The sequence below is a fragment of the Asterias rubens genome, chromosome 9 (assembly GCF_902459465.1).
Source record: "Asterias rubens chromosome 9, eAstRub1.3, whole genome shotgun sequence".
NCBI lineage: Eukaryota > Metazoa > Echinodermata > Asteroidea > Forcipulatida > Asteriidae > Asterias > Asterias rubens.
The window spans coordinates 20,327,944-20,344,431 of NC_047070.1; the positions used below are offsets into that span (position 1 = coordinate 20,327,944).

General features: G+C 38.6%; 2 protein-coding genes across 2 annotated transcripts; one reads left to right on the forward strand and one right to left on the reverse strand.

The window, feature by feature from the left end:
• Window positions 1-2,359: 2,359 nt before the first annotated feature.
• On the reverse strand, window positions 2,360-7,156 carry LOC117295093 (dihydropteridine reductase-like). Its single transcript, XM_033777662.1, has 6 exons — window positions 7,054-7,156; window positions 5,919-6,108; window positions 5,263-5,406; window positions 4,286-4,394; window positions 4,083-4,166; window positions 2,360-3,764 (listed from the first exon to the last, which is right to left on the reverse strand). Exons 1-6 carry the CDS (start codon window positions 7,144-7,146, stop codon window positions 3,662-3,664), a joined length of 723 nt encoding a protein of 240 aa, XP_033633553.1. The 5' UTR covers window positions 7,147-7,156; the 3' UTR covers window positions 2,360-3,661.
• A 241-nt stretch (window positions 7,157-7,397) lies between these two features.
• On the forward strand, window positions 7,398-15,806 carry LOC117294531 (E3 ubiquitin-protein ligase KCMF1-like). Its single transcript, XM_033776985.1, has 8 exons — window positions 7,398-7,589; window positions 8,714-8,881; window positions 10,172-10,311; window positions 11,369-11,470; window positions 12,061-12,226; window positions 13,492-13,634; window positions 14,253-14,434; window positions 14,838-15,806. The coding sequence occupies exons 1-8, from the start codon at window positions 7,574-7,576 to the stop codon at window positions 15,073-15,075; spliced, it is 1,155 nt and encodes a 384-aa protein (XP_033632876.1). The 5' UTR covers window positions 7,398-7,573; the 3' UTR covers window positions 15,076-15,806.
• The last annotated feature ends 682 nt before the right edge of the window (window positions 15,807-16,488 follow it).

The following is a 16,488-nucleotide window of genomic DNA, read 5'->3' on the forward strand; positions in this document are numbered from 1 at the left end:
TTAATAATGTATTTACCAATATGTTAAAACTTGTTTCTATTTTTTCAGTTACTCCAAAACAAAACAAACTAACATTTACTCCTTTTTCTATTTGAAACAGTTTAAAACATTTAGATCTGCCAGCTTGAAAGTACTTTTTCTTATATTTATTATCTTCAAATTTTTTTAAAGGGACCCACAAGTTTTGAAAGAGCTATGAGCAAATTTAAGTATTTTAAAATGGTCTAAAGACTGTGTTAGTCTTGTGCGTATTAAAAATAAGAAAACAACTCGAATGAAGACTATATTTTTCTATAAAATCAATTCTTCTTTTTTAAATATTCTTGGAAATTACAAACACCACATAGCAAGTTGTTATCAATTCAATTTCAACTTCCACATAGTCAAACACATCATTTGAATTATCATCAAATCAAAGTTTAAAAAACTTAGGACAATGATGTTATTCTTTTTAGAAACCCCAATTGCAAATCATGCCCCAATTTGTGCGACAACTACATAGGCTTAATGATAACTTGAACATTAGTTGGGCAAAATTCTTAATTTTTCACAAGTACCTGGATCTGCCTCTCAGATTGTTCATGGTTGTTTTTAAAATTTATTTTACTGACCTGACCAATATTATGGTATAATATTTTATAGACAGAAACTAGGTAAGTAGAGACAGAATCATGCACAAGTAAAATTCAATTTGGTTGGCACCAACTTGGCCGTGGAAGGTTTGAATACACACAAATTTTGCACAGTCTTTTGCAATTTAGATATTTGAAAGTTCTTATTACAATTTTACAAATGTATTCATTGAGAACTGTTTGGAGGTATTCACTTTTTACTACTGAACAACTACGCAAGAGCTTTCCCTTGATTACAGATCACTATTTGTTTTCTGAAAAATTCATAATAAAGAAATTGAGTGCTGAACTTATCCAATATGGCACCAAAATTAAATATTCATAAATAATTCTCAAACACATGTTTAGACTGAGCCCAACCTCGGTGAGCTGCTGATACAGGACAAAAAGTAGCTAAGCACAACAAAATTATGCTTAGCAGAATAGGGTTGCCAGCTAAACTACCTTGTAACATGTAGCATATGTGACTGGTATCCTTCTTGTAAGCAATATATTGGGTGCGTTCGTTTAGCTTCCCTGGGTCGACCCTGGTGTGTGGCGGTTTTTTTTCCCCAGGACGACCGTGGGTAATTATCTGCACACATTCGTCCTGGAAAAAAAAAGCTCAGGTCTTAGAATTTTTGCACACAAATGAAACACCCTGATGATTCAACGTAGACCCCTTGCATTGTGACCCATCAAACTGAAACAGCGCCCTCACTTGGTCAAAGGAAAGTCTTTCATTGGTATTCACATGCACACAATTCATTGTTTAAATTCACTGGATGCTGCCTATGTAGGGGTCTATACATAAATGCAATGATCCAAATAATTATGTTTTCAAAGTTTGTTAAAGTTGTTAACTGCCAAATGTAAATTCTAATGAGTACAAAGTTGTGCGTAACTTTTAGAAGAGTTTTGTTTTTGGTTTAGATGAATTTAGTGTAATGTATCATGTACATAGTTGCGCTCTGAAAATGCCAACTACATGCAGTATGGCGTTTTTTTTGTAATAAAATAAATGACCAGCTTTTAAAAGCACTAAATGAATGTCTGAAAGTTGTTCAACTACCTCCTAAACTTAACAATCCTTGTCGAGCTGAGGGATGTGTTGAAAACCCCATTGGTTTGTTTGTTTAGATGATCTTCCCATCAAGGGAACTCGGCAAACTCTCACAGGGGGATATAAACACCAAGCTGGCAACAACGAATCTGTGGCTCCTGATAGTGACTGATTTGCATACATGCTTTTTAAAATTGTTCAAGCCGCTTGTGGCGTGGATAGGGCGCTTGTACGATGCTTGCATGCGCTCGTCAAATGGTTGTTAATAATAGGATTTTGATGCAATCAAGGGTGTTTTTTCTTTCATCTTTTCCTTCCAACTCCGATGACCAATTGAGCTCAAATGTTCACGGGGTTGTTATTTTATGCATATGTTGAGATACACCAAGTGAGAAGACTGGTCTTTAACAATTACCTTGGTCTTTGTATTCTGTTGTGTTTTTCTCAAGAGCGCTTAGCGGCATGTTTGATTTCTATGTGTTATGCGCTATATAAGAATGGTTAATTATTATTAACCAATAGTGTACCTTCCGGGTGACCAATCCTTGAAGCTCAAACATGTTTCTTGTTAGGGTCGTCCAAGCATTTATTCCACTGTTGTGGTGTAATGAGTTGTGGGTTGGTTGTCTCAAGAAACACACTAATAGTAGGAGGGTTAACACACAATAACACACTTGACCAAGAGTTGATATGTCAATGCTGGTGGGTTTATTGCTTGACTGTAATGATAAACATTGGCTTAAGGGTTTGAATACTTTACAGTTATTGTCTGCAGTTTAAAACATTTTGGAAAATAAACTCATAACTTTAACATAGGGAATCCTTATAAGGAAATTCTATAAATTAGAATAAAAATACTTTGGCAGGTCATACCTTTAATAATAAAAATCTGAATAATCAGATTATTTGGGAGAAGATATAAAAGGCAGCAGACTAAGGGTTAATCAAATGCTCTTAAACTTATTTTCATGCTTATAATGGCATACAGAATGGGCCATGTTCGGACAGGGACCGGACATTGCCTAGTACCTGACACACAAGTACCAAGCTAGATGACAAATAGTTGCTGTGCAAACATGGCCTTGGAAACCTGCTCAATACATCTGCTGCCACCTAGTGTCCCAAATCCTCCAGGTTGTAATTATTAACGCCAACAGGCAGGCAAGTTTCACTTAATTTATTTGATAGGCCCATTACTGTTTGATTAGTTTAGAGGGCATCACATGATATGTTTTTGTTACTAGAAGACCCTGCGACCATGACGTGCTATACACCCAGCAACCAGTGAACTATACCCATAGCAACATTACCTTCTTGATACCTAGACGTCTAGGCACAATACATGTATAGGGTGTTAATGCATAAGGTCCCTGATGGTAGCACGATCAAAATCAGCTGCTTTCATAATTGGAAATCAGTACTGTGTTTTTAAAACAAAATGATTCCTTCATTGAAAAAAACAATTCACTAATTGAAGCTAGACGGTAAAATATATTCTAAAAATGAATACTTAAATTGTATTTTTTTAAGTTCTCTACATACATTACTTGACACAATATTTCAACATATTCTTCTTTCTAATCATGACGTACAACTACTTCAAAACATGTTCTCTCGATTTCCAAGACTTGGCCGAGACGCCTGGCAATTTGTTCTTAGAGTTTTCTAAACAGGGACAGTCTTTGGTTGTTTTCAAAAAGAAGGGAAGTCCTCAAATCAGGAAAAAATGATTGCATAATTTGTTGTCCGAGGCATAATTTGTTGTCCGAGGCACTATGCCAGGAACTATTAAGTATGTACTAAGTACAGAAATGATTACATACTGTCAACTCTAAATGTTTGTACTTCCTCATTATTCACCCATTCACAAATACTACAGCCAACTGAGTACCATTTGCACCAACACAGTCACCACATCCAATAATAAAGCACCTTGTGCTACTTTAAACTACTCAGAACCAGATTGAACCAGATTGAGCCGGTTATATCAGGCAGTAACCAGATCTGTCTTGCCTTCTTTGGTAATAAGCTGCACTAAGCTGCCACTGGCTGGCCTTGCCTGTGCCCCAGTCACCCAGTCAAACAGCAACCTGTGTTCAAGACAGAAAGCAAAAAATAAGATTGGCCTGAAATACAAACTCCTATTGATCAAAGGTTCCTTGAGATATTATTTTCTAATGACATCTTCCACAGTGAGAGACTCATGGTCCTTCATATTACTGCTGCAATGTGGATGGCTCGTATGTGATTAAGTCAATGAACATTCAAGTTCTTGGTTGTGGTATCTGGCACGGGCAGTGTACAGAAAACCAATATCTGGTCAAAATATTCAAATCATCTATGTCTGTAATTGAGTCGATTTATACACAAATTGTTGTTGATGGGTTTAAAATCTTATTTGTACTTACGATGCGACAAACTCCAGGGAAGTCCATGAAGAGAAATCGGCGTCTTGCATAAACTTGCGATTCATTGGAGTGTCAAGAGTCACTCTGAAAGCAAATAATGCCAAGAACAGATTATTAACAATTATTTATGTTGTTTCCCTTAGAGGTAGGGTCATAGATCAGTACTGATTTTTTTAATGAGATAAGTTATTCTGATTTCTTACGGGCAAATTGCTAAAGCTGTAGCATTGGCTGGTAGTCCGCTCCCGTCCATCCCTAGACCACGCACTAGCTGGTGCACAGCTGCTTTAGCAAGACCATATCCGAGCATGCCTGGAAATACACAAACAAATGAATGAGTAAATGATGGTTGAAAATGTTCAACAATTGTTTTTCCCCAAAATTAACATTTATTATTGAAATATTATTTAAAGGCAGTGGACACTATTGGTAATTGTCAAAGACTAGCCTTCACAGTTGGTGTATCTCAAAATATGCATAAAATAACAAACCTGTGAAAATTTGAGCTCAATCTGTCATCGAACTTGCGAGGTAATAATGAAAGAAAAAAAACCATCCTTGTCACACGAAGTTGTGTACGTTTAGATGGTTGATTTTCTAGACCTCAAGTTCTAAATCTGAGGTTTTGAAATCAAATTCGTGGAAAGTTACTTCTTTCTCGAAAACTACCTCACTTCAGAGGGAGCCGGTTCTCACAATGTTTTAAGCACCAGGGGCAATGAGTTAGATTGCATGTGAGAGATCAAACAGAACTATTGCAGGGTTGTAGGGATAGGGTCATTCCTCGGGAGAAAAGCACATTAGAAACTTAGACTGTGTACAGGATTTGACCTTACCTACTTGCCAATTGTCAGTGAAAGCCATGATGGGTCATCATAATCATGACATTTCTCACTTCCAAAACTCCCTTAAAACACATCTTTTCAGACTGGCCTTTGAACACATTTGAGATTTTCTTTTATTGACCTGGACCGGCGCCTTTGAATGTTTTTACAGAGATAGTGCGCCTCACAAATGCCGTGTCTAATTATTATTATTATTGTAATACTATTTGGGTGAGATACCCTTGCCTTTTCAAAAACAAAGCATCAGGACTGCATAATAGTGTTATATTAGTAAATAGAATGGCCTGTTTAGTTATACACTAGGATGCAGGGATGACTTTTAATCTTGATCTCACCTGGTGTACCTCCATCCAAAGCTGCCTTTGCCCCCGTCAACTGAAGGAGACCTCCTTCCTTCAGGTACTTAGCGGCGATCCCAGCGGACAGAACCGATGTCCATACACTCTGCTTGCACATCAGGTCACTGTTCTTCACCAGAGCTAAGGTGATGAACAAAATAAATGAGAAAGAACTAGGGCTTGAATTTCAAGACAATCTTTTAGTCTGCTTTGTTTAGTAATTACTTTTCCTTCTTCCCACCTTGTTTGTGTACTTTTTTCACCAACCCCTTGTAGTTAGTTAAACCAGCCCCTTCCCTCTACCCACACTCCCATTTGTCTCCTTCACTTTTCATTCCTTTTTCTGTGTGCTTTCTGCTTCATTCTCTTTTCATTTCTTTTTCCACTGGACCTCAGTCACACCAATATATATGTACATGTACCTGTACCTGTGTATTTTGTTGTCATTTATACTTCGAGAAAGACTCTGCTAGGGTCAAAACACTGCCATAAACTGTTCTTTTGCAAATATGTGTTAGGATACACAATTGTTGGCTGAGACATACAAGATAATTTCCAGTTGTGGAAGACTTTAGAGCATGCAAGTTTCCAAGAAGAATGGATTGAGCCCCAAAGTCCACTCCCTCCTAGCGTCTCTAACAGTCTCCAATTACCTTTTGCAGCAGCATTACCGCCTGCCCATCCTCCTGCGACACACAATATGGCATCCAGTTTCTCCCCTGCTAGTGTCTCCTCCACTTTAGTCAAGATGGATGATTCTTGGTCGGTCCAAGACAAGGCAGGATCCACTATAAGGTTTACCTGAGCTTCTTCATTTGGGAATAGGTCCACAGAACATACCCACTGCATGAAAAATGATATTTATTACAAGTTCAATCTCCTGTTATAAAATTACTTCAATTTGTTACAAATGCCAAACCAAAATCAGTAAATTATGCATATGCTCTCCATAAACAGTCGCCATCCTACATATCTGACTTACTGCAGCTGCAACCACAACGCAGACAGCTTATATCATCCACATCTTCCCATCAATTGATCGTGCCCAGAACCCATGCTGTGTCATTTGCAGATGGCTCACTCTCCTGTTTTGGACCAAAAGAATGGAACACTCTGCCTAACCACATCAAGGATGCTAACACTCTGCCTAACCACATCAAGGATGCCAACACTATTCACATTTTTAAGAAACTCCTCAAATGTTTCCTATTCCAACAAGTGTATCACAATTAATTTCATCCAACTATCTTGAGCGCCATTGAACAACCTTGCCCTTGGTTGATTTTGGCGCTATATAAATTCCCTCCGATTGGATTGATTGATATCCGCTGAGATGTTTTTTCTTACAGGCATGATATTTGGTCCTTTGAAATTAGGGTAATTTCATTGAGCACATGTTCAGATTAGAGAGAAACATTTATTGAAGTTTTACAAATAAAATAAAGTTTAACTTAAATAATTTAAAAATAATGAGTTGCTCGAGTCTTTGAGACTTTGAGTTTGAGGACACAAAAGATTCAAGTCCATTTCATTACAAGCCTAAGTCTTTTCTTAGGTGTTGATTAGATTGCCCAAATTTATCTGTGTTTGTGCAGGTACCTAGTAATATTAAAATCAGTAAGAGTGTGTTTACCGTTAAAAGGGAAGGGCGCCCCCATGAGTTAGAAAGTCATTAATTAGTAAACGTTAAACGTTTGGTAGGTTGACTACAATTTTTGGAGACGCCAATAAAATTTAAGATTTTTTATTTGAAACATATACACTCATATACGTCTTAGCAATCCATACCCAGCCTTTCGACTTGAAAAAGTTGACAACTGTGCTACCCAATGCTCCTTTTCCTCCATACACAAGCGCACGGTTTACACTTGAAGCCGCCATCTTTTTGCAAGTCTCGTTTCTTATTATCTCACGAGAAAATGATTTCCCCAAGCTACCAATTATATTGCACTGCCCGTTTTTTTTAATTATTCAATTTCTTTTTCGTGAGTAATCATTGTTGAACAGCTAAATATGTGTAGTGTTTGTTGTTAAATGTTTTTTTAAAGTTAAATATGAATAAAGATAGTGGTTCAGAGAAAAGGAAACCACGTTCAAGGCGAGAAAATGACGTCACTCGATTTCTTCTGATCCAGCTCGTTGCCTGAAAATCTGTGTGTCGGGATGGAATTCTTTGCCGGAAGATAACTATAAATTATGACTTATTAGAATCAGATACAACCTCAAGAAGGCTCATATGATAAGAGTGAATCTAGTGTAGATCGAGGAACTGTTGGTGGTCGCTGGAGGCCCACTTTGGATATATACGATGTCCCGACATGAAGGTGGGAGAGGCGTTCCATTGAGTTACATTCAATACAGTTTGATTTAACATGTTAAAAAATATGACAAAATTTCAATATGTTTCTTGGCTGCCATGTTAACATGTGACTTGCAAAAGATGGATCAGTGTTGAATTTTACGATGAACTTGGCAGCCAAGGGTTGAAGCTTGTTAAAAGTACCAAACATTGTTACCTGCAAGTTGTCCGAAATGATACTTGATAATGAAAGGCCTTCTTAAAATTTGTTAAAAATAATCTGCACTGACCGAAGTTAGCTGGTTCCTGTGTGTGTGGTGGGCAGGGCTCAGGAAATTCTGTCCACTCAAAGATTTTGTCCCCCATACAACGAATTATGCAAGACATTTCATCTGGTACTTGTTAGTGCCTTCTTGAATGAACTTTTCCTTTGATAATGACAATTTATCGTGGGGTTACACACCAGGCACTTTGGACAATACGGCAGCTTATTTTGAGTGGGTAAAATTAAAGAATTAAATTTAAATGCAACGAAAATTGAGCTTGCGCGCATGTCATGCCGCGCCTTATCACCTACGTTTGATATGGCTTTTAAAAAAGGTTGATAATTTTGTGTGAAAAAAAGAAAAACGTGCCACAGGAATAGCATTTGCAATTTGCTTGTGGCTTAACAAGTGGATTGTTTCTCCTTATTTGGTGCTGGATGTGGATGAAATACTTGGTAATTTAATACCAATAATGACGGTATTGCTGGCTACTTGTTGTATGTGTTCACGTCAAAGACGAAAGAGGATGCTATGTGATATGCGGGGAACTTGAAAAAAAAAGCGTGATCCGGCAAAATATATACTAACACTCAGTCACCCATGGAAAATTTATATCGCTCACTATACGGCCCACTCAAATGCCTTCTGTTTTCAAACAGTCAACAATTTTTTTCAATGTATCGTTGATATTTGAAAAGGAAGAAACATGGGCATTACAAACAAGTAGTTTGCACAGTTTTTAGTAGTCCACAGTTTGCACTAGCACGACATGTTGCTGTTTTTACTAGACATTGTACATCAGGTTGGTCTTAAGGGAGAGTCCTGACATTCATTTTGATTGATTATCACTTATAATGTTTTATATTTTCATTTTCCACCACAGCTGTTAGTTGTGACTCCTGTCTAAAGGGTAACTTCAGAGGGCGCCGCTACAAGTGTCTTATCTGCTACGATTATGATTTGTGTGCAGTCTGCTTTGAGAACGGTGCGACAACAACACGTCATACAGCAGAGCATCCCATGCAGTGCATACTTACTCGGTCAGATTTTGGTAAGACCCAGTCAACCCTTGAACCCTGTCCCTTGTTCTGTTCGGTACTGCACACACAAAGTCCACTATCGGGATATCAATGGTGCAGGCGCGTGGTGGCTAGTAGTGGATTAGTAGTGGGCCCCCCGAATAAAGGTAGACGTACGCATGTCATTTAATCTAGTCTTGAATGTGTCTAAAGTAGAGGATTGGCAAACGTTTATTGGGAGAAGGTTCCATTCGGCCATGGTTCTTGGTAAGAATGAGACTTTATAACAGTCCTTTCTTTGTTGCGGGGTGAAGAAATGAGGTTGCGGAGGATTTCCTTGTTTGAATTCCTGCTATGTTGCGACAATTGTAACCCTTGATCCTTCCAACGGTTGTAGACTGGAGGGTTCTGACAAATCATGGTTAAATTAAAAAGACTTTTTTAGAAACATTGTTTATGTTCCAAATTGGTTTGCCATTATAACATGAGTTAATGCTAGCATTTTTTGTGGTGTCATCAAGTTTCTTCCCAGGTATTGAGCTCTTTACTTCACGACCTGTGTACTCTTATAACCTGTCCCAAATGAGAACGCAACATGAGTGGTCATCTTTCTACTTTTTTATTTTCTCTTCTGTTAAAAATCTTCTTCCCTTTTTAAGTCTCTACCTTGAGCGGCCGGTTTTTACTCACTTGTGACTGGGAACCTCTTCCCCCAAAAAGAATAAAAAAAAAATATAACAGTAAAAGAAAAGTACGCACCCACATTTTAGAGTGTTCAAACGTTACAGTTCTGTTGCTGCTCATAGTGTCTGCGTACTCTTAGGGGACTAAGGGGACCGATTTTTAAAATTTTTATGTTTGGGTGATGTGGTACTAGTCTGACTCATTTTCCAGCCCACATTTTTATACATGGTCCTTTGTAGCTCTATGGTCTTAGGGAGGTGCTTTTATCTCGGCTCCCTTATCCCGTGCTAAATGCAACCAGATCTAACAATGATGCAAACATTTAATTGGTTCTTGACAGGGCAAAAGACATGTAGGTGCAGCACGAGCTGATCAGTTCTTGGTTGATGCACTACAAATATATTTTTGCTGCATTCTGCTGAATGCTTGTTCAATGCACAATAAGGAATTGCCCAAGTGTATTGTTTGGGACAACCAGGGATAAACTAAAAAGAATGTACTGTTTTGAAGTTGATTTTAAGTACCCCCTCCCCCTCCTAGCAAAAACCAAAACCTGACAATGGACAAATTACATTAGTATTTTAAAGCTCTTGCACACCTGTAAATTTGTTTGTAATGGATGTTGTTTTTCTCTTTAGATTTGTATTATGGAGGTGAAGCTGTCACATTAGAGCAGCCGCAGTCATTTACTTGCCCATTCTGTGGCAAAATGGGCTACACAGAGTCCACGCTACAAGAACACGTCACATCGGAGCATTCCGAATCCTTACTGGAAGTGGTAAGTCTGTTATACAGCATTTGTGGCAGTGTCATGGCCGAGCGGTGAAGAGCACCGGACTCAAGCGCTGGTGTTTGGTCAGCAGGGTGTGGGTTCGGATCCGGGTCGTGACACTTGATGCATAAAATTGGGGAGGTAGGCCTAGTGCTTTCTGCTCTACCGGCTAGGCTTCGAATTGATGATACCCAAGCCTACATTCATATGGACTGTAAAAGGGGTAACCCTGTTTCAGCTCTAGGAGGAGGTGGCAACGGCCTCTGGAAAAAATAATTGTAGCCCACACCTTAAAGTGGCCTTCAGGCCTTGTGTGTCAGGCGACTTGCATAAACAACAAAATAAATTCCCCTTAACAGTGGTCTGCCGGCCAAATGCCTGTCAAAATTGTTTCCAAGTGGACTGGCTGGCCAGTTCAGTATTTAAAAGTATGCCTATGTGAACTCGGTGATAAAGCTACATTGTACCCTTCAGGCCTGATACTTCACGGAGGCAACGCAGGCGATTGCCTCCGTTGCCCCTTGCCATTGCATTGGTGCCCTTGAAATGCTCCAGTAGAAATTTACAATTTCCTCATAGGGTGCCTTTTGCCAGAGAGAAAACGCCTTGGTGCCCTTGCCCTTTCAAAAACAAAGCATACAGGCCTGTAACTTTTCATCCTTAGAGGACTTATTATCCCATTCTTTCGCATTGTTCTGAAAGCGCACTCTATCATAAATTAAACTCAGTGAGACAACAAAGACTACCAATATATAAATGATTGGAAAAAATGTGATTGCTTGTTTGTCTGTTATTGTGTACATTGTAACTGCAATATGGTCTATAAATCGCAGCACTTTCTAGTGAATTTTGTTGACAACTATCCAAACGGGGTAACTCATGATTGGCAGGTTTGCTGTTTAACTGGCACAGGTTTACGTACAACTTTTCATTATTATTTTTTGTTTACCCGATTCAATTAGTAAGCACTTGTTTTGTGTGAAAGGTACTTTTCTCTTGTTTGTGATACAAAACAGCTGAACCATGCAAAGTGTAGAATTCTGCTGCTTGTTTGTTTCTCTAGGTATGTCCAGTTTGTGCCGCCTCGACAGGAGGGGATCCCAATCATGTCACTGATGACTTTGCAGCTCATCTGACACTCGAACACAGATCACCAAGAGATCTAATATCCTTTTTATTTTTAACTTAGATTTGTTAGCGCTCAGTGTATTACTTTATGCCTACTGGAAGTTACCAGGTGTATCATCCAAATAGAAGACTTGATAATTTGTAGTTACTTTAATTATTATAATTATTTCGTTTTGTGTGGTTAAATTTTTTGATTTTTTTTTTTTCTTGTTGTAAAGCGCCTGGGAGCATTTTTAATGGATTTGGCGCTATATAAATGTTTTTTTATTATTTTTTAATTTTTTATTATTAAGATTGTTATTGATTTTAAGAAATGTACATCATCTCGGTGTAGGGTTAAAACGCATGTTACTAAGGGCTTTTGACAACACTTGGCTTAGGCTCTGACTCTGGCTTCCGTTTGATGTTGGAAACACTGTGTAAAGTTTACACTGCTCCAAAATGTGTGATGGAGCCCAAACCAGAGCTGGAGCTCAAGCTGAGGTTTGAGAAAGACACAAAGAATCTGCCCAAGTTCTTTCATGAATGACTGAAATATTTCCTCTTTTTTATGCCATTTTTGCAATGGATAACCCTGTAAATTCTCAAAGGTCTAGCATTTGTTTTCCTTAACTGTAAGGAGTCCACGATGAAACAGGTAATGTTAGGCACCTACGTAGAATGTTCCACCCTGGCCGGGGTATTGGTCAGAGGACGAGGAGACCCAACATGCACTTCAGCGGGAGCAGCGGGTTATCCTCAGGTCAGAGTTCAAGCTCACCGAGCAGTAGGGAAACCATGGATCCTATTGCTGGTAAGTAGATTTCTTGCCGAGAAATGATGACATTCTTAAATCTGTCTGTTTTATGGTTTAAATATTGTAGTGTTTTTGTTTTATACTGTTTGAATTACAGTTTTAATTTCCCGAGTGTGGGATAACAAAGTTCCTATCTTAAATTAAGATATTGCTTCTCAGTCGTTTATGTGATTCAAGCTTGTCTGGCTCTGGGAGACTTTTGAGACGCAGACAGTAGCAGACGTGACGCTCTTTGCTGCTCTGAGCGCCGTGCACATGCTCAGTATTGCGAGTAGGTCTGAGCCCTACTGATGAGAACTGTGAAAAAAGACCTCCCAAAAGTCTCTCATTGAAAAACTGACATTAAGAGAGGGCCTTGAACTTTCGGGCAAAGTTGTGCCGATGGGGCTCACTGCTGCATTCTATTCAAGTTTAATGCATATTATAAACTCAACCTGAAGTAGAATGTATACATGTACTAGTGAAATGGCAAGCTTACCTTCACAGCAGTTTGGTGAACCTTACAGTTCAAAGGGAACTTGTTTTACTCCATGGTGTGTATTATATGATTCATAACAATAGTTTCACCAATTGGAAACTTTGTACTCCTCCCCGCAGGCCTTGAGTGAAATCTTTCAGAGGGAGGGGCCATTTTCATTTTGCAAAAGGCACGCCCATTGACCTACTTCCATTGGAAGATTCTGTGGCAAAGTTTGCATAAGGCCAAGATCAGGGCAATAGAGGAAAAGGTCTCGGTGGCTTTGTGTAATTCAACGCTTTGAGCGCAATGCTTGTATTTATGAAGTGCTCTTTCTTTATTTTTGTGTAATTCATTCCGTAACCAGATTTTATGTGGTTTACCCTGTACCACTACCATTATAGAACCTGATAATGTTACTGTATTATGATTGATTGATTGATTGAACTATTTGTTTATATATGTATCTGTTTTCATATTGTTTCTCTTGATGTATTGATTGATTGATTTTTATATTTTTATATGTGTATCTGTTTTCATATTGTTGTTCTATTGATCTATTGATTTATTTTGTATATGTATGTAATCGTTATTAATTATTTTTCTTAGGCCTATCTAACTGTAATTCTTAACAGTTACGTAGATCCTATTTTATACATCTATATTTAAATATTTGTTTAATTTTGTTTTAGATTTCTGTTATTGGCGGTTCATCCGCTATTGGTTTGGACAATACGTGTAAATAAACTGTGCCAATTCACACCTTGATTGATGTAAGCATGTTCTGGCTTGTTCTCTTTTGCAGAACTGCTGTCACAGCTGTCAGGAACACGGCGAGCAGCGGGTCACGACTCCACAGCATCTCAGCTACAGCAGCTTCAAATTATGCAGCTGCAGCTAGAAAGACAGCAGCAGCAGCAAAGCCAGCAAGGCACTGCAAGGCAGCAGGTAAGCACATCAATTAGAATAAATAACAGACACTTATTTAGCACCGGTATTCATGGTATCTGCAAGTGTTTTACGCTCATAGCGCATGATTATTTTTATTACGGGTCTCTGGCCCATAAATTTCATTCTCTAAACTGCATTACTCACTGCTGGACTTGTCCAGTCACAAGTTTACAGGCTCGTCACGTAAACTACTGACATTTGGTCTGTGGTCTAGTGTAAAATTTGCACCAACATCTACAAAAACTCTTTTTTTCCCAAGAATGACCCCTGCATGTAACAATCTTCCACTGCCTGTTGTCACTGCCCGCTCTCCCAGTTCAAATCCACTCTTAATCTACCCTAGTTGCTGCATCGGTCTTGCGCGTGCGTAATCTTGGCGTGATATCCCATCATGGGACTTTGCCGAGTAGTGAAGTAGAAGTAGAAGTAGAAGCCAAGCTCCATGTTAAGAAAATAGTTGTGGCTCGGGTTACAAATGTCTGATTTTTGAGTGATGTATTTGTTTTTTGTTTAAGGTTGAGCCATGCCTCAATGTTGAGCAATTATCCACCTGTTATAGGAGGGCTAGAGTTAGAATTGTTGATTTTTGAGTGATTTTTTTGTTTGTTGTTTTAGGTTGAAAGGTTAGCGGTACCTAGACGGCAAACCAATGCAGCGACAGCGGCGTCTGCAGCAGCTGCTGCTGCATCTAGTAATAGTAATCCAGGCCACGGTGCATCATCGTCTTCATTAGGGGTAGCTGAAAGTAGCATGTCATCCTCATCGTTACAAAAAGACTCACAGTTTCTCTTATCAAGGTAAGAATTCGTCCAACGAAATATTCAGAAATATTTTTTAGAATAATGGTATCCCGTTTAGAGACCATTACTTAGTTTTGTCCATGATTAGTTTTAGTTTAGTCCACGTAGGAAGAATAATTTGTAATTGGAATGAACAATCTGAGCAACATTTCTGATAGTAACGTTTCTCAAGTTCTAAGTTTGGGGGATAAAAACTTACATCTTTTTCCATAACCACATTGCTGATTCTCAAAATAATTTATACTATCGAAAGCTACTGTACTTCTTACTAAGTATTTGTTATTGCCATTTATTAAATGTCTACCTTCCCTTATCACTGAGTGCTTTTTCACATCATTTCAAAAGAAATTTTAAGTTTTTGACTGCCATTGTAAGTCTGTATTTTGTTTTCTCTCTGTAGAATACAAGAGCCAGTTCTAACCGAGACTGAACAACAATCGCTAGAGGTGGATAACGCAGACCGAAGCTTCTTTCTTCAGGACCTGATACTCTCCACCCTTAACGACGATTACTACACTGAGGAGCCCGACGAAACGGTTATAGAGGGCGCTATAGGGGGCACAATTGAATTTGAACCAGCCGAAACGTTACTGCAGCTAGAATCTTTGCATATAAAAGACAAGGAGAGGCCTGTATAGCAGACAACCAGGGGGTACCACACCTTATTAAAAGAAGTTACATAAAACATAACACAACACACACAAAATGTCTTATAGCTTAGCTGTGTATAACAACAAATCTATCTGTGTAAATTATATATGAAAAATATGCTTATTTAGATCCAGAATTAACCAATTGAGAGATAACAAACGTGTTTTTCATCTGCTGGTGTCGTGCAGATCTTGTATTACATGAATCGTGTTGCACAGGTTGCCTTCTTCAAATGACATGTAAATGTTGACGATATTTAAGATTTAACAGTGTAGCTTTTTATGCACTGTGTGCAATCCATTTTCCTTCTCCCCCCCCCCCCTCCTCCCATTTCCCCCCTCTTCTTTGTCAACGACCGACCAACAAAGACAGAGATGTGCTGCCCTTGTTCAATCCTAAGTCAACCTTTTTATTGTTACAGGATTATGACCACGGCATATTGAGCAAAGCAGTTTGGTTTTTAAAATAGCAAGGATTTGTTGGCGGTGGAGTCATTTTTTTTCGGTAGAACTTTTTAAAGTATATAATTCTTGCATCCATGATTATTGAATTTGCCCTGTACTGTTGGTCTTGCTGTTGAAGATGAGGGTCATATAATTATTGGTTTTGTCATCGTAATGCTGAATCGAGGGGAAATTATAATGAAAGATACAATAAAATGCATGTAAGAAAGTTTCAGCTGAATTCTATGTCTACTGTCTACTTGCTGAGAAAATGGCAAAAAACTGTCACAGTATTTTCACAAAAACGTCAAATTAATATTTGTTTTTAGCGAGGTGACAGTTAGTACCAACCGCATCTCTTGCCGCAGCATTCGCAAACAGACACCAACCCTTGGAAATCTTAAAAAACTGCTCGTCACAAATTCAACAATTATTGGTTGAAGAATTATCCAACCATATAACCTTGAAAGGGATTTCATGTAGTTTTGTTTATACTATCAGTTGTAGTCTTGAAGTCGAGACGGTTATTGTTAACGCAGTGTAGTTACAGCACGGTGTAGCTACGGTACACTTATCCTCAATCTCAGTAGGTGTGTGTGAGTCAGTGGCAAGAGCTGCCACGCGCTACCTGCGACCGTTGCATGTGTATAATCATCGCACTGTGACTGTTGCATGAACGGCAGACAAATAGGCAGGGCCTAACGACTTGTCATCAAGTTGAGGGCAATCTCTCCAAGAATATGAACACATGGTCGAAGATTCAAATCCAACTGGGGTTGGCTGTTGATTTTGTGCCACAGGCGCTTGTGAGCCAAAATCGGTTTTACGCCGTTTAAGAACACATGTTTTGCGAGTTCAAATCATCCCCCCCCCCCTTCACAGATATATTTATCAGGAAATTTTTGCCTTCTTGTCCTCACAACGAACTGATGGATATAAGTTTTTAAAATAATTTCT